The 19,834-nt window shown below is 40.5% G+C and overlaps 1 protein-coding gene across 1 annotated transcript; it reads left to right on the top strand.

Moving 5' to 3' along the window:
• Nucleotides 1-649: 649 nt before the first annotated feature.
• LOC137866656 (zinc finger protein GLIS2-like) lies at nt 650-19,222 on the top strand. The gene is made up of 7 exons (XM_068702699.1): nt 650-967; nt 8,468-8,619; nt 9,813-10,006; nt 10,573-10,758; nt 11,895-12,028; nt 13,352-13,470; nt 17,105-19,222. The coding sequence occupies exons 2-7, from the start codon at nt 8,481-8,483 to the stop codon at nt 17,722-17,724; spliced, it is 1,392 nt and encodes a 463-aa protein (XP_068558800.1). The 5' UTR covers nt 650-967; nt 8,468-8,480; the 3' UTR covers nt 17,725-19,222.
• The last annotated feature ends 612 nt before the right edge of the window (nt 19,223-19,834 follow it).

The raw sequence follows: 19,834 nt of genomic DNA, 5'->3' as shown, positions 1-19,834 counted from the left end.
AGTAACTTATACTGAGTCTGTCTTCTCTTTGATATGATGGAACTAGAGCTGCCACTCTGAATATAACCCACAGATACATATGTATGTATTTATATATATATATATATATATAAAATATATATATATATATATATAAAATATATATATATATATATATATATAAAATATATATATATATATATATATACATATATATATATATATATTTTATATATATATATATATATATAATATATATATATATATATATATATATATGTATATATGTATATATATATATATATATATATATACATATATATATATATATATATATGTATATATAACATATATATATATATATATATATATATATGTATATATAACATATATATATATATATATATATATAACACCACGTGGGTTTTATTTTGGGGTGAACTGTCCCTTTAAAACTGTTTCATTTTCCTAGAGACTCAGAAATCTTTCAAACAGCAACATGTGGTTCACATTTAATCTGAAGTTGGAGAGTTCAGACTATCGTGAGAGTCAACAGCTGGCAGAGGAAGTAGGACTTACATTCTGCTCCCTCCCTCCTCCCCTCTCAGCCTCCTTCCTCCCTCTCTACTTCCCTCCTCCCTCCTCTGGAGCTCAGTTGACCAGCGTCGCAACAGAGCGATGCGCCTCCACAGAGTCTCTTCAACCTGAAAACATCCTCACGTGTTAAGTTGTCTCTTCTTCAGGACAAGGTTTTCAGCGTCGCGTGAGAACTGATTTCATTATCGTTGTTATTTTATGAATCCTGTGGAGGATTTCTTCTTTTCTGTAGAAACCAAGTGAGTCGGAGGTATGAAGGTTTTGTTTGGACACGTCGGACAGACTCGCTCTAATTAAATTGTTTTGGGGACATTTGCGAGGCTCGTGAGCGTCTCGAGACGGACCGCAGGGAGCAGAGGAGTGTGATCACCGTGTCCAGGCTGTCAGAGAGGTAAGAGACCACTGTGACGTCACCACACATGTTATTGATCCAGAGAACAAAAATGTAATTAATATCCTAAAAAAGGCCTCTGGGTATATATGGACCTTTAAAACAGCTGTGTGAGAATGTGTGTGTGTGTGTGTGTGTGTGTGTGTGTGTGTGTGTGTGTGTGTGTGTGAGTGTGTGTGTGTCATGTGTGTGTGTGTGTGTGTGTTGTGTGTGTGTGTGTGTGTGTTCACATCCACTAAGAAAATGAAGATGAAACATCTGTTCATCATCTGGAGGGATATATATCTCCGCTCTTATTTTGATGGTCTTATATCTCCGCTCTTATTTTGATGGTCTTATATCTCCGTTCTTATTTTAATGGTCTTATATCTCCGCTCTTATTTTGATGGTCTTATATCTCCGCTCTTATTTTGATGGTCTTATATCTCCGCTCTTATTTTGATGGTCTTATATCTCCGTTCTTATTTTAATGGTCTTATATCTCCGCTCTTATTTTGATGGTCTTATATCTCCGCTCTTATTTTGATGGTCTTATATCTCCGCTCTTATTTTGATGGTCTTATATCTCCGCTCTTATTTTGATGGTCTTATATCGCCGCTCTTATTTTGATGGTCTTATATCTCCGCTCTTATTTTGATGGTTTTATATCTCCGCTCTTACTTTGATGGTCTTATATCTCCGCTCTTATTTTGATGGTCCTATATCTCCAAACATAACTAACTAATTAACTAACTTGAAATAAATAAACAAACTTTCTGATCACATGACCGATGAGATATGAGTTCAAGGGTTTAAAACCTTTAGTGGGTTCTACCACCTCCTCATCACCCTCCTCCTCCTCCTCCTCCTCCTCCCTGGCTTTCCTCCTATAGTTTGGGTCCTCTAACCTCACAAACCTCCACCTTCATCACACGACTGCCCATCAGTGATCTTGGCTCCTCCTCCTCCTCATTAGAAACACCTCCTCCCTCCACCTCCAGGTTTATCACCTCCTCCTCATTAGAAACACCTCCTCCCTCCACCTCCAGGTTTATCACCTCCTCCTCCTCATTCAAAACACTTCCTCTCTCCACCTCCAGGTTTATCACCTCCTCCTCCTCATTAGAAACACCTCCTCCCTCCACCTCCAGGTTTATCACCTCCTGCTCCTCATTAGAAACACCTCCTCCCTCCACCTCCAGGGTTATCACCTCCTCCTCCTCATTAAAAACACCTCCTCCCTCCACCTCCAGGTTTATCACTTCCTTCTCATTCGAAACACCTCCTCCGTCCACCTCCAGGTTTATCACCTCCTCCTCCTCATTAGAAACACCTCCTCCCTCCACCTCCTCCCTCCACCTCCAGGTTCATCACCTCCTCCTCCTCATTAGAAACACCTCCTTCCTCCACCTCCAGGTTTATCACCTCCTCCTCGTCATTAGAATCACCTCCTCCCTACACCTCCAGGTTTATCACCTCCTCCTCTTCCTCATTAGAAACACCTCTCTCCACCTCCAGGCTTATCACCTCCTCCTCCTCCTCATTAGAAACACCTCCTCCCTCCACCTCCAGGTTTATCACCTCCTCCTCCTCATTAGAAACACCTCCTCCCTCCACCTCCAGGTTTATCACCTCCTCCTCCTCATTAGAAACACCTCCTCCCTCCACCTCCAGGTTTATCACCTCCTCCTCCTCATTAGAAACACCTCCTCCCTCCACCTCCAGGTTTATCACCTCCTCCTCATCATTAGAAACATCTCCTTCCTCCACCTCCAGGTTTATCACCTCCTCCTCGTCATTAGAATCACCTCCTCCCTCCACCTCTAGGTTTATCACCTCCTCCTCTTCCTCATTAGAAACACCTCCTCCCTCCACCTCCAGGTTTATCACCTCCTCCCTCCACCTCCAGGCTTATCACCTCCTTCTCCTCCTCATTAGAAACACCTCCTCCCCTCCACCTCCAGGTTTATCACCTCCTTCTCCTCCTCATTAGAAACACCTCCTCCCTCCACCTCCAGGTTTATCACCTCCTCCTCCTCGGGGTGACGGATTTGGGAGAATGTTGCAGCCTTGTTGCATCAGGCTGCTGCTGGATGGATTTTAAACTCCGCCCACACTGCTGCATGCTGGGAGTGAGTGAAGGAAGGAAGGAGGCAAGGGAGGAAGCAAAGAGTGGTGTTTAAGAGGAGAGAAAAAGTAACGGAATAAAGAAAAGAAAGAAGAAGAAAAAAGAGAGAAGAAGAAAGTGTTTGACGTAAATATGATCACTTTTATACATAATATATTATTTTTATTTATGGAATGAAAAACAAGGAGGTAGGCAAAGGAATGAAGGAAAGGAATGCAGGAAAGGAAGAGGGTTAAGAAAAGGAAATTAAATAAGTAACAAGGAAAGGAAAGAAAGAAGCAAAGTGATGTGAGACCTGCGATGACTCTCCTCTTCCTCCTCCTCCTCCTCCTCCTCCTCCTCCTCCTCCTCCTCCTCCTGCTCCTTCTCCTGCTCTTCCTCCTCCTCCACCTTCACTTCCTCCTCCTGCTCCTCCTTCTCCTCCTGATACCCTGCAGGCCTCCTCCTCCCTCTGTTTTCCTGCTGTTTTGAACCATGATGGGTTCAGTGGGTGCAGCTCAGCTTTATAAAAGCACCCCCCCCCCCCCGCGGCATGCGTGGTATGGGAGGAGGGAGGAGGTGCTGGAGCCTCCTTTGGTTCTCCTCTGGTTCTCGTTGGCTGGTTGTGGTCTTTGGGTCCCGGCCCTGGACCAGACCTTCATTCTTCTGCTCTTAGTCTCTAACCACTAACTAACCACTGGCTCCCTGCACCCCCCCCCCCCCCCCCCCCCCCCTCCTCCTCCTTCCCCCTCAGGAATGTCTTATTCACCTCCTTCTCTTGATTCTTACATGCTAACTGCTCACGAGTATGTGTGCCAACATCTGTAAATCAACAGATGTGCACACCGCACACACACACTCACACAGACACACACACACACACACACACACACACACACACACACACACACACACTCACACACATACACTCACACACTCATACACACACACTCACACTCACATAGACACACACACACACACACACACTCACACACACTCACACACATACACTCACACACTCATACACACACACTCACACTCACATAGACACACACACACACACACACACTCACTCACACACTCACTCACACACACACACACACACACACACACACACACACTCATACACACACACACTCACACACACTCACACAGACACACACTCACACTCACACACACACACACACACACACACACACACACACACACACACACTCACATAAACCTCCCTTTCTTCTGCCTCTCTGCTCCATTCTCCTCCTGAGAGCCTTCACTTCCAAACCAAACATTGAGCAAATTCCTCAAACCCCACCCGACTCCCCCCTCCCCTTCCCCCTCGCTCTGTGGCCTCCTGACAAAGACAGTGAGCAGAGAAAATGAAGGAGAACCTGGATAAAGAGAGAGAGATGTTATTGCTCTTCTTCTCTCCTCGTGATGACGTTGATTCAGTGTTTTTAGCCACACTTTACTGCAGCTGTATGAACACAAAATACACACTTCTGCTGTGATTTTATTGTAATAAACGGTTAAAAAAAGAAATAACTACAAGATGAAGCAGATTAGTAAAACGTCTTCATCAGGTCTGACCTCAAGACGACGAGCTGACAGCTTTTAAAATGCTTGTTTCCCGAATGGAGTCTGGATCGATCGGTGCTATGCTAAGCTAACATTGTAGCATCTCCATCAACACTCAACATAAAGTGATATAGGCATAAATACGGCAGCGTGGTTAATGTTTTTTTTTAACCATAGACAGTCTGTGGTTTACACAACCAGTCGGCAAAAAGTGTGTTAAAGCTGCATTCTCTCTAGTGTCCACCAGGGGGCGACTCCTCTGGTTGTATAGAAGTCTAGTCTAAAATGACTCTACTTCTCTCTTGATTTATTCCCTCAGTAAACATTGTAAACATGAGTTTATGGTCTCAATCTCTAGTTTACAGTCTTCTTCAATACAGCATGATGTTCATTTAGTACATTATGCTCCATTTAGAGTCACACAGACCAGAAAGAGGGGATGATTTAGAGCGTCACCATGATTGATGACATCATTTACCACCTGATTAAATATCTACACTAGTGGTTATTATTCTGTCTGAACTCTGATATTATTCACACAATATGTTGTGGTTATGTGGAATAAACTAGGTTTAAATTATGCTGCTGGTTAGCCAGCTAGCTACAGTGAAACAATGTATATATATGTACATTATATATATATATATATATACATATATGTATATATATATATATATGTATATACGTATATATGTGTATATCAGAGCAGCAGATGAGTATAGTATATATGAATATTTTATTATTCTCTGAAACACTGAGCATCTCTCTCTTCTAGAGGAACGACCAGCAGGACAGCTGGGATTGGTTATTATTTACTGGCTTGGCACACACACACACACACACACACACACACACACACACACACACACACACAGTGGAAACAATTTGGGTGAATCTGCTCTGCACGTAGGAATGTGAGGCGTGTTTGTGTGTTTTAGGTCTGGATGACAGAACTGAAGGAATGAGAGAGAGACAGACAGAGGACACAGAGAGACAGATAGACAGAGGACACTGAGAGACAGACAGACAGACAGACAGACAGACAGAGGACACTGAGAGACAGACAGACAGACAGAGGGCACTGACAGAGAGACAGACAGAGGACACTGAGAGACAGACAGACAGACAGACAGAGGACACTGACAGAGAGACAGACTCTTGGCTTGACAACAAAGGTTAATTCCCTCAGTCTTCCCTCCTTCTGTCCTCTGTCTTTCATGTCCTCTCGTCTTCACATGTTCAACACTCACGTAAAATATCTGCTCTCATTCCCTCGTCTCCTTCTTTAGTCTCCTCAGGGATGAAATAATGGAGGAGGGAGAGAAAGTGGAGAGGTTTCTGTGTTGACCTTGTCCCGCTGCCCAACGGTGCTGGTGAAATGGATTATGGGTAGAGGTTAAGAGTGAGGAGACAGACAGAGAGAGTATTTCAGCGTCTTTATTAAACCTAACTAAGTAGTTTAGTTGTCTGAACCTAACTAAGTAGTTTAGTTGTCTGAACCTAACTAAGTAGTTTAGTTGTCTGAACCTAACTAAGTAGTTTAGTTGTCTGAACCTAACTCTAACCTAACCCTAACCACAAACGTAACTTCAACTTTGGGACGGTGGTCTCCTGGTGGTCGGTCCTCATACATGGTTTGTATGGTAATAAATCAAGACTGTAAACTAGAGATTGAGACCACAAACTCATGTTTACAATGTTTACTGAGGGAATAAATCAAGAGAGAAGTAGAGTCATTTTAGACTAGACTTCTATACAGCCAGAGGAGTCGCCCCCTGATGGACACTAGAGAGAATGCAGCGTTGACACTTTAACCAGAGGTTACATGCACTAATCTGTCAACATTAACGTTACTACTAGCTCAGTTTAGTCTTCCTTGAGTATCAGTGAATGAGATACATGGTTCAGTTGTTGGTGGAGCTGCAGAGGGATGAGGTCGTTACAGCCCTCCTGCATCACTCCAACTGATCTGCTCTCCGTTTGTTCAGCTGTGAATACGTGTCTTCTGTCTTCTGTTTGAACTCGACATTTCTAAAGGTAACTACCTCCACCACTACCTCGCCGAGGATAACGCGTCACGGCTGCAGAGCAATCTGGACGTTTGAAACTTGTGTTGTTAGAAAAGTAAAAGCATCTGTTTAGTGTTACCAGAGGAGTGACTGTGTCATCTCAAACACCAACACTCACCATCAAGTCAGGAGATCCATCAGCAATCAATGCGTTTGTCTTTTTACTCAGTCCCGTCAGTCCAGGACTTCCCGGTTAGAGCCTGCTTTACGTTCAATCATGTATTACTTATGATGACTTATACATGAAGCCCCTTTTCTCACTGGACAATAAACCCTGAAGTCACAGAGTTAGATGTTCTCCTCAAAGCCATGAGACTCCATTCACAAAAACAGTGATTTCGCCTCACTAATCGCTGTAGACCTGAATATACAACAAATACAATCATCCGGTATTTGGACAATTATTCCAATTTGTTTGCGTACAAAATATAAAATGAATATTCTCTGAACTTTTCAAACTGGACTGAAACAAAAGAAGAAGTCGTACAGAAAGTCTGTAAAAGAAGTAAATTAAATAATCTCAGTCTTGAGAGATTACTCCCCCGCTCCTCACCCCCCCCGACAGCAGCCACCACTCCCCCCTAAATGCTAAATGGTGAAGAGAGAGGGAGAGAGACAGAGAGAGAGAGACAGAGAGAGACAGAGAGAGAGAGACAGAGAGAGAGACAGAGAGAGAGAGACAGAGAGAGAGAGAGAGAGACAGAGAGAGAGAGAGACAGAGAGAGCGAGAGAGAGACAGAGAGAGAGAGACAGAGAGAGCGAGAGAGACAGAGAGAGAGAGACAGAGAGAGCGAGAGACAGAGAGACAGAGAGAGAGAGACAGAGAGAGCGAGAGAGAGACAGAGAGAGAGAGACAGAGAGAGAGAGACAGAGAGAGCCAGAGAGAGACAGAGAGAGCGAGAGAAGGGGACGCTGTAGGGTGGCTGTTGCACACTGGCTCTGCAGAGTTGCATCACTTAGCGCTGCTGAGACATGAGACAGAGAGACAGAGAGAGAGAAGAGAGAAGAGAGGGGGAGACAGAGAGAGAGAGAGAGAGAGAAGAGAGGGGGGAGAGAGAGAGAGAGAGAGAAGAGAGGGGGAGAGAGAGAGAGAGAGAGAGAGAGAGAAGAGAGGGGGGGAGAGAGAGAGAGAAGATAGGGGGGAGAGAGAGAAGAGAGAGAGTGTCAGTGAACTCTGCATACTTTGACTCTCTCAGTTTCTTCTCTCCTCTGAGACGTCGTCTTTATAAAGGGAGGGTTGATGCGTGTGCATGTGACTGAATGTACATGTGAACGTGGAGGCTTCAGTAACACTGTTGTACGTGAACTCTTCACAGCTCAGTGTGGTTCTTCTTCACTATGTCAAAGAACCCTCTGCCTGTCAGACGCTGCTCTGGGTCAAAAGGACTCACTCTCTCACTAGCTCCTTCATTCGCTCCCTCATTCGCTCCCTCCCTTGCTCCCTAACTCCCTGTAGCCTACATGAAACCATCACAACATGAGGAGTGAATCCTCGTTCCCTTGTTGCCTCTCACATCCTCGGCCCTCCCTCTCGTCTCTTTGCTGCGGAGACGTTCGTGTCACAGAATTGACTTGAGAGAAGAGAGATCTTTATCGAGATAAGGACATGAGAGAACCGTCAGACCTCCTGAGGTCCTCCAGCTGTGGGACACATGTTGACTGTCCATGAGACAGAAGGTCCTGCAAGAGAAGAAGTCTCTCTCTCCTGGACATACCGATGACTCTAAACATGGTCTCCAGGTATTAACGCTTCTTTCTCGTCTCCTCAGGTGAGCAGCAGCCATGCTGTCATTGGACGAGCCGCTGGACTTGAAGCTCCCCGTCAGAAAGAGGGCGTGTCCTTCATCTATCTCCGCCCCTTTCTGCATCGCACGACCTCGCCTGCTGTGCTCCACATTCCCGTCTCCTCCCTCCTCACCAGGTAAGAGTTAACCAGGTGAACTGACAAACGTCTCCTCAGTCGTCACTTCACTGTTCTTCAATAAAGGATTGTATTTTTATCATCATTATGTTTACTGAAGTGTAATAATGTGTTTAGAGCTCGTGTTATGATATCATCTCTAATATCTATTTTATATTAACATGAAAACATCTCCTTCAAACTACTGGATCTATTCAAGTTCATCACCAGAACTACATTTTACAGATTACACATTACATTACATTACATTACATTACAGTCATTCAACATTGGTAATCAAAAGAACTACTAGTCACCAGAAGTCATAAGTACATTTCCTTTAAACAAGCATCTAAGAGCCTGAAGCAGAGCATAACTCAGAGCCAAAGTACAGAAACAAGAAAAACAGTTAGTGCTATAAGTAATACGAATACAATAAGTGCAACAAGCTAGTATGAAAACAATAAGTGGTGAGTGGAAGACTCAGGGTAGCACTTCCTGAAGAGGTGGGTCTTCATCCTGATGAAAGATGAGCAGCGACTCCGCTGTCCTGACGTCAGTGGGAAGTTCATTCCACCACTGAGGAACCAGGACAGAACACAGCCATGACCGGGTCGATCGGCCGCCAGGACCTCTGAGCGACGGGGCGACCGATCGCCCCGAGGCAGCAGAGAGAAGTGGTCGGGCGGGGGTGTAAGGCTTGACCGTGGCCTGGAGATAGGAAGGAGCTGTTCCTTTCACTGCCCTGTATTCTAGCACCAGAGTCTTAAACTGGATGAGCTCTTACAGGGAGCCAGTGTAGAGAACGGAGAAAGGAAGTTGTGTGGGAGAACTTGGGGCGATTGAACTCCAGGCGTGAAGACCAGATTACACATGAACACATCACGATAACGTTATAATTCACCTTCAGCCAGTACTCATCTTCACAGAGCAGAGCCTGAAGGCATCATGATGTAACTGAAGTGAACCTCCGTTGGTTAGCCGTTAGCGGTGCTGCTAACGTTACTAGCTCTCCTCTTGATTAGTTGTTAACAATGAAACATGATCAGAGATCAGAGACTAGAACCACATGTTCTACTCAGTACTGGAGGAGAACCAGCGTCAGTGAAACATGTTACCTAGAGTAGCTCTTCAACTTTAATGATCACATTCTATTGGAAGGTTTTACTTCGGTGTGACAAATGTAACATCATCTTGTTTTAACTCCGATCCAGAGTCCCAGTCCTCCCCTCATGAACGACCCGGGTCCTGCTTCAGTCCTCCAGCCATGGACCTCAGCCTGTCACCTTCCTCCCGCCATGCCTCCTCCCTCTCCCCGTCTCCTTCCTCCCCCGCCTCCCCCTTTCCTTCCTCCCCTATGGAGTCCCCTCGCAGCATCAACAGCCCTCAGCCACATCTCTTCTCACGGGTGAGTAACGGCTTGAACGTATTCTGTGATGCGCCTTGAAAAACATCCGCCTGACCATATCTGATATGAACAGAAGTCAACCACTGGTTCTTCAAGTGTTAAAGCTGCATTCTCTCTAGTGACCACCAGGGGGCGACTCCTCTGGTTGTATAGAAGTCTAGTCTAAAATGACTCTACTTCTCTCTTGATTTATTCCCTCAGTAAACATAGTAAACATGAGTTTATGGTCTCAATCTCTAGTTTACAGTCTTCTTCAATACAGCATGATGTTCATTTAGTACATTATGCTCCATTTAGAGTCAAACACACCATAAAGAGGGGGATGATTTAGGGGGGGGGGGGGGGGGGGGGGGGGGGAGACTTTAGTTGTCTAAACCTAACTCAGTAGTTTAGTTGTCTAAACCTAACTAAGTAGTTTAGTTCTCTAAACCTAACTCAGTAGTTTAGTTGTCTAAACCTAACTAAGTTTTGTTGTCTCGGAGTAACTATCCGTTAGATATCATACGGGCAGCTGTTTGAGATCATGTGGTTAACCGTACCTTCCTCTTCATCATCCTCTCTTTCAGGAGCCGACTCGTCATCGCGGTCTGGAGGGCGGAGCTTCACCGCAGGGTTATCCGTTTTATCTGCCGATTGGAAGCCCGCCGAGGGCGTACAGCTTCTCCTCCTCCGTGTTCATTGGTCAGAATGGAGATAAGCCAACGTCACCAGAGCCCTCATTGGACGGTCAGCTGGCCTGCCGTTGGATGAAGGTGAATATACAAAAATCAATGCACACTTGTCTCAGTACTTGTACTGAGCTGCAGGGATGACGTGTTTCTGGAGTCCAACAGGAAGTCATCATCACTGGTTCCTTCCTCAAACAGCCAATCACATTATTCCATGTGATTCTGGATTATTACAAAACATAATCTGTGTCAAACAATGGTTTATGATTCTTCCAGGTTTAGCTCATCAAGATAATCTTCACTAATGAACTCCACCACGGTCACGTGACTTCATGTTAGTCTATAAAGGAACTCCACCACGGTCACGTGACTTCACGTTAGTCTATAAAGGAACTCCACCACGGTCACATGACTTCACGTTAGTCTATAAAGGAACTCTTATTTAGACACTTTTTAGGATTCACCAGAGGGGCGTTCACTGACCTGTTTTATATCAGACAACTAAACGCTGGTGTTAAACACAGACCTGATTTCAGACTTCTAACCAGAAATACATTAAAAACATCACTATTTGAGAAGAGCAGTCTCACTTCATAATGGTCTTAGTTGTTGATTAATAATCAGATGCATTCAATTTGTCCTGAAAGAATATCAGAGAGAAGAAGACTGCAGTTATTTCTCTGACCACTAGGTGACGCCAAGAACCACATCTTTATTACTGACAGAAAACAGAAGAGAAAAACTAAAAATTGGTGCTGAAATGAATATTGGACACTCAACCAATCATTGTATTAATCTAGCCAGAAAATAAAACAAACATTTGTGTTTTGTTGAATATAAAATGTGAAGATTTGCTTCTCAAAATTTTATATTTTGGGGATTGAATAAAAGTGATTTATTATTATTTTAAATACTAAAAGATTAATTATTACAAAGTGTTTCACAAAATAAAAGTCACCCAGCACATAATCAGACGAATGGTATGTAAGTTTATTAAGTTGTTAATATGACAGAAGTCAACAACTGAACAAGGATTTAACATGGTTTAAAATGGTAGAATGTATACCTAATTTTTGTAATTAGATTTCAGATTTGATGAACGCAAAATTCAAAATAAAAATCAATTAGTGGAGTGGAAACATTTAAATCCAAAGGAAACCCGTAAATCGAGGATGTGAAGTGACATAAATAACTAAATGAAGTTTAAATCTGTCCTCTAGTGCCACCTGCTGTTCGACTCACTGCAGGACCTGGTGGACCACATCAACGACCTCCACGTCAAGCCTGAAAAGGATTGTGGGTACTGCTGCCGGTGGGACGGCTGTGCTCGAAATGGCCGGGGGTTCAATGCCAGGTATGATCTGACTTTATGACTGCAGGTATCCTGTTGATGGGGGAGGAGCTCCCTCAGGAACGGGTTCAGAACAACAGAGTTTATCGGCATCATGTTTACTCTGAAGTTATTTTTCAAGTTGTAGTTTGAAGTATTGTTTAAAAAAAATACAATAAAAAAAATGCCCAGAAAAAAAGTGCCGTCAATCACAATTACTGGAGTAACAATTGTTTGTAAATTATTGTTGATTATTATTATTTTTTAATTTACTGATTTATGTTTTTTTTAATTTGTATATAAAATATAAACAAGGGAAAATAATCCAGCACTCAAAATCATGTGTGGACATTTATTTAAATACAGTTATTTTACAAATAATAATAAAATTAATAATAATAATTATATTTATAATAATAGTCGGTGAGGTTCAAGATGTTTAATTATAATTATCAGCATGTATCAACTTTAAGGGATGTATAGAAGCCCAGAGGGGACTTTATTACAATTTAAATTTAAATTTGTAAATGTAATTCCACAATAGCATTGCAATTTTCCACATGTGTATGTGTTATTTGAGTAAAAAATGCAAATGTATTAATCCAATTTCTTTTTTCAAATTCCACGTTGTATTACCATGTGAGAATAAAAAATGGAGTATTACATTTTCAGTTTTAATAATTTGAATAAAGTCCCCTTTGGGCCTCCATATCCTGGTCCTACAATACCTCTGTTTAAAGAGAGTTTTACATAAACCAGGACACGGATGACTTAATGCGGCATGCGTCAGGTTTGAAAGTCAAATCATTTTCCAAAGGAAGCAAAAAGTGAGACGAACTGAAAGAACGTATGTAAATTATATATATTTAAATCTAGTCCAATTCTACACACAAAAGACGCAATTATCCCGTTGAATTATTCGGTGCTACAAGTGAGAATGTGAAGAGTTTATACTATTCACATTGCTGTAGGTTATTTCCCTTTTATTTGTTTTTATGCTTTTTTTTTTTAAATTAAAAAAAATCCTACCTCATTTTAATTTATCTATCAATAACATAACTTTGTTGCTTCTTTGACTGTTGAGATGCTGTAACTATTGAATTCCCCCCCCAATGTGGGATGAATAAAGTTATTCTCTTGGAGGCAAATCATCTGCGGTGTTCTTGAAGGGTGTTGTGTTTAAAGTGGACCAGAGCAACATAAAGTGCTGTCGTCTCCTGGTTCACAGGTTCTGTGTGGTGTTCCAGTTCTAGCAGCATAATAAAGGAACTGCTTCTGACATCTCCAGAGGGAGATCACGAACACTTCAAAAGCCGACGTAAACAGAATGTGTTTGATGTTTCTCAGGTATAAAATGCTGATTCATATCCGCACTCACACCAATGAGAAGCCGCACCACTGCCCCACCTGTAGCAAGAGCTTCTCCCGACTGGAGAACCTGAAGATACACACCCGCTCACACACAGGTGAGTTCACCAGGACACGTTCTATCTTCTGATTATTGATGATCAACTAAATGTCAAGAAAAGAACCAAACAAACAGTTGATCCTTTTATAGGTATAGCTTTGGTCATGAGGAGAAACCAGCAAGAGTACTCTAGATTTAGGTAGGTATGCAGATAGACAGGCAGCCAGGTAGGTAGGTAGACAGGTAGGTAGACAGGTAGGTAGACAGGTAGATAGACAGGTAGGTAGACAGGTAGATAGGTAGACAGGTAGGTAGACAGGTAGATAGGTAGACAGGTGGGTAAACAGGTAGGTAGACAGGTAGGTAGACATGTAGGTAGACAGGTAGATAGACAGGTAGGCAAACAGGTAGGTAGACAGGTAGGTAAACAGGTAGGTAGGTAGACAGGTAGGTAGACAGGTAGGTAGACAGGTAGGTAAAAAGGTAGGTAAACAGGTAGATAGGTAGACAGGTAGGTAGACAGGTAGATAGACAGGTAGGTAGACAGGTAGATAGGTAGACAGGTAGATAGGTAGACAGGTGGGTAAACAGGTAGGTAGACAGGTAGGTAGACATGTAGGTAGACAGGTAGATAGACATGTAGGTAGACAGGTAGATAGACAGGTAGATAGGCTGTATTTCATGTAACGAGCAGAAAACGACACGTGTTGCTGAACTTTTGTTGGAAAAAGGCTTTATAACTTTATATAGTAGTATAATAACTTTATATAGTAGTATAATAACTTTATATAATAGTATAATAACTTTGTATAATAGTATAACTATATAATACATTTATATAGAAGTATAATAACTTTATATAATAGTATAATAACTTTGTATAATAGTATAATAACTTTGTATAATAGTATAACTATATAATACATTTATATAGTAGTATAATAACTTTATATAATAGTATAATAACTTTATATGGTAGTATAATAACTTTGTATAATAGTATAACTATATAATACATTTATATAGTAGTATAATAACTTTATATAATAGTATAATAACTTTGTATAATAGTATAATAACTTTGTATAATAGTATAATAACTTTGTATAATAGTATAACTATATAATACATTTATATAGTAGTATAATAACTTTATATAATAGTATAATAACTTTGTATAATAGTATAACTATATAATACATTTATATAGTAGTATAATAACTTTGTATAATAGTATAACTATATAATACATTTATATAGTAGTATAATAACTTTATATAATAGTATAACTTTATATAGTAGTATAATAACTTTGTATAATAGTATAACTATATAATACATTTATATAGTAGTATAATAACTTTATATAATAGTATAATAACTTTATATAGTAGTATAATAACTTTGTATAATAGTATAACTATATAATACATTTATATAGTAGTATAATAACTTTGTATAATAGTATAATAACTTTGTATAATAGTATAATAACTTTGTATAATAGTATAACTATATAATACATTTATATAGTAGTATAATAACTTTGTATAATAGTATAATAACTTTGTATAATAGTATAACTATATAATACATTTATATAGTAGTATAATAACTTTATATAATAGTATAACTTTATATAATAGTATAATAACTTTGTATAATAGTATAACTATATAATACATTTATATAGTAGTATAATAACTTTGTATAATAGTATAACTATATAATACATTTATATAGTAGTATAATAACTTTATATAATAGTATAACTTTATATAGTAGTATAATAACTTTGTATAATAGTATAACTATATAATACATTTATATAGTAGTATAATAACTTTATATAATAGTATAATAACTTTATATAGTAGTATAATAACTTTGTATAATAGTATAACTATATAATACATTTATATAGTAGTATAATAACTTTGTATAATAGTATAATAACTTTGTATAATAGTATAATAACTTTGTATAATAGTATAACTATATAATACATTTATATAGTAGTATAATAACTTTGTATAATAGTATAATAACTTTGTATAATAGTATAATAACTTTGTATAATAGTATAACTATATAATACATTTATATAGTAGTATAATAACTTTATATAATAGTATAACTTTGTATAATAGTATAATAACTTTGTATAATAGTATAACTATATAATACATTTAAATAGTAGTATAATAACTTTATATAATAGTATAATAACTTTATATAATAGTATAATAACTTTGTATAATAGTATAATAACTTTGTATAATAGTATAACTATATAATACATTTATATAGTAGTATAATAACTTTGTATAATAGTATAATAACTTTGTATAATAGTATAATAACTTTGTATAATAGTATAACTATATAATACATTTATATAGTAGTATAATAACTTTGTATAATAGTATAATAACTTTGTATAATAGTATAATAACTTTGTATAATAGTATAATAACTTTGTATAATAGTATAACTATATAATACATTTATATAGTAGTATAATAACTTTGTATAATAGTATAATAACTTTGTATAATAGTATAACTATATAATACATTTATATAGTAGTATAATAACTTTGTATAATAGTATAATAACTTTGTATAATAGTATAACTATATAATACATTTATATAGTAGTATAACAACTTTGTATAATAGTATAATAACTTTGTATAATAGTATAATAACTTTGTATAATAGTATAACTATATAATACATTTATATAGTAGTATAATAACTTTGTATAATAGTATAATACGAATCGTTGTCAAACAGCAGAGAGACGTCAGAGCGGTTGAGTGAGTGATTCCTGACATCGTGGCAGACGTTAGGCCTCACTGGTCATCTGAAGATCTTTGACATCAGGGATGAATCAACATGAGAACAGGACTTCCTGGTGTTAAGCCAACGTTCCACACCCATTCAGTCGTGTACACAGAGTGAACAAACACACATTTCACACCGTGTGGTAACTTAGAATTTATGACAATGAAGAGTTCTTAGGAAATGTGACCACGGTGAGGGTGTCCCATGTCTCAAACAAAGACAGTCTTTGTTTGAGACATGGGACACCCTCATCCACTTTGTTTGAGTTTTAAACCCTTCTTTGGTTCACTGGTGTCCCACCCTGTGACGACGGCAGACAATCACCTTTTTATTTTCTGAGCTAAAATGTGTTGAAAACACATCGTGGTGTTCTGTTCTATTATTATTATTATTATTATTATTATTATTATTATTATTATATCATTTCATTATTTACAGTTCGCTTGTCACGAGGAGGACGGATGAGGAAACAACCGCGACACATAAAGTCTGTGTTACACTACACAGAGGTTCAAACAAAGATATCATTCCCAGTTGCATTATGGGAAGTGTTCTGAAGTGTCTACCGACCTGTCTATCTACCTACATGCCTTTATACCTACCTGTTGATCTGTTGTGCAACTTGCTGCTTTAAAGCGAAGACGGGATCGTTCTTTAGGAATCGGTGACTAACGAGACGTTAAATGTTTACACTGAGAGAAGAATCCGTTCAGTCCTGATGACAAATAAACCACTGAGAGCTACCGCACACATTTAATATTACTTAAATCCGCATTTGTGTTTATATATATTTTGCATTATGTTTGTGTTCATCCTGTAATGAAGTTCTTGTCTCTCCTCCAGGAGAAAAACCCTACGTCTGTCCTTACGAAGGCTGCAGCAAGCGCTACTCCAACTCCAGCGACCGCTTCAAGCACACTCGCACGCACTACGTGGACAAGCCCTACTGCTGCAAGATGAGCGGCTGCGTGAAGCGCTACACCGACCCCAGCTCGCTGCGCAAGCACATCAAGGCCCACGGACACTTTGTTTCAACGGAGCACGGCGCCGGGAGCGCGGCCGGGTCGGGGCCGGCTCTCATGGGGCCGCAGCGACTCTCTGATCTGCAGGGCTTGTGTGGGGCCCATCTCATCCTCCCCGGGGGCCCTTTCTCTGCTTTCTGCCACCGCGGGGCGCCGCTCTTCTCCTTAACGGGAGGAGGAAGCGCCGTGGGGCCGCTCGCCCTCTCAGACTCTCCTCTCTTACACTTTGGACTGTCGGCCGCGTCCGTGTTGGGGCTGGGAGCGCTGGGACGGGTGGCAGGGAGGCAGACGGACGGCGAGGAGGAGGAGGAGGAAGAGGAGGACGGAGAGGAGAGGGGGGTGCTGAACCTGTCTGCGGGGCACAGGCGAAGGGACCCCCCTCTGTCCTGGCTGGTCGTCCCCCCGAGGGCCCTCCTCCTCAAACCGGCCGTCGTCAGCTAGGATGTGCACAGATAGCAGGTAGTGTGTGTGTGTGCGCGTGTGTGTGCGTGCGTGCGTGCGCGTGCATGCGTGTGTGTGTGTGTGCGTGCGTGCGTGCGTGTGTGTGTGTGCGTGCGTGCGTGCGTGTGTGTGTGTTGTCACCTGCAGAGCCATAAAGAAACAAAACACTTCCGTCATTCCAGCTCAGAAAACAACAGAACTCGTTCTTCTGGGTGTCGGGTTGCAGAAGTCTTCAGTTCGCCTCATAGAACATAGTACGACAGATCTCCAGCTCACATTTCTGGTGGAAATTAAAAAGTACATTTTTATGAAGTCCCTGTTGTTTTTTGACGAGCATCGCTGACAACTCATTTTCTAGTGTAATGGGACTGATGTGGTGCATTCATGGTCCCCAGGAGACGGTTGCTTCTGACTCTGGTGATGCTGATGTTTTTCGATATGTTGAAAACCACGTCTGTCTGCACGGCTTGAAACACATAAGTGACAGAAATATGTGTGACTTAGGTGAACTGACCCTTTAATGTTTGTCTGAACCTCGACGTCAGATTCACTAATCTGATTATTTTACGTTTGACAACCTCCACTGACTGCTGAGCCCGTTCCACTCATGAATAAATACGGGAAAGCAGGATTATGGGGAGCAACGAGGAACAAAAACACAAATGAAAAACGTGTTGCAGACTTTATTAATATCCAATGTGACGTCCATCTTTATTGTCTCCTTCAGGCAAAGTGGGTTTGAACTGTACACAAAATTAATTTTAAAGAAGGTTTCTGTGGATTTAATATCTGGGACGTTAAGTCATCACGAGCACCTCAGAGGACCCGGCTTCAGTCTCAAGCCCACAAACAGAATAATTAGCCCCCTGGAGGAAAGCGAAGCTCAGAGGCCCAGAACCACGTGTTACGATGAACTCCTCAGCTGCTTCTAAAGAGAGACATCGAGGTTTACGACGTGTGACGACACTTCATCATCAGTTTGACCGTGTGACGCTTCAAGTCGCAAGAAACAAAGAAATAAAAGCGCGTTGACTGGATGTCGGTTTGTGGTCCACTAGCAGTGTAGTTGAACTCATTCTATTGTTCTATTAACCATTCCTCGACAACGATCTCGACCGGATCGGCCCTTTTAGAAAGAGACCAACACAGTAGACGAAAGGCGTGCATCTGGACGCTACGAGTACACATTTGCTTTACAAAAGACACACATTGGTTTTAAAAAGCGTCTGAATGTTTGACGACGGCCACATGCGGCCGCGAGCTGTTGATGTATCTCCTGTTCTTGTTTGCACATCCATACTGATCAAGGGGATCAGTATTTCAATAAGGTGCCTTGTGTTTCATCTGAAATATATCACACAATATATGAAACATATCTACACAGATGTAACATGTATGAATGTACTTTTCATTACATTTTTAGAAAAGATTGAATAACTTGGCGACAGATGTGATTTGGACGTCACCAGTGTCGATGACGATGACTTGATGTCAATAAACACAAATAATAATGAAAAAAACACTGTGTTTCTCGTTCTTGTTGTGTTTTATTTTGCCTGTAGAACTTTTTCACAAACAGATGTGAACTGATATAAAAACGTTAATACTTTGAACGCAACCCCCCTTTTATACGACGGCTGTGAAGTGATCGTCTGTTTGTTAATTTCCATTTACAACAATAGAGATTTACTGTATAGAAATAAATGAGCTAAAGTCAAGACGTAACCCGAAAGATTAGGGACGCCCCTCGAAACCTGGTCCTAAAAGAGAAAGACCCGTGAGTACTGATGAGGTCCGGAGTTATCGGTTCTGCTGTCGATACTTTCTTAGTTCCTGAGTCAGACGTCCTCTTTGTGCTTTACTCTGACACACACACCGACTCTACATATTAAAAAGTACTAATAAAAAGCAACAGTAACGTCGGGGTTTATCAATATTACCATCTTTAGTTATTTAGCACCGAGGCACGTTTATTACCCGATATGAACCAATATATGTTCAATATCTGCAATAAACCCTTCTACATGTTACACACTGTCCCTTTAAGAAACACTATTTACACGTCAAATCAAATAGTTTACAGGATATTTCATCTTAGTTTCTTTATAAC

The sequence above is a fragment of the Cebidichthys violaceus genome, unplaced genomic scaffold (genome assembly GCF_023349555.1).
Source record: "Cebidichthys violaceus isolate CVI_PGR_0920_01 unplaced genomic scaffold, fCebVio1.0.p SCAF_88, whole genome shotgun sequence".
NCBI lineage: Eukaryota > Metazoa > Chordata > Actinopteri > Perciformes > Stichaeidae > Cebidichthys > Cebidichthys violaceus.
Note: the sequence above shows the minus strand (reverse complement) of the source record. Positions and strands in the feature narration are given on the sequence as shown.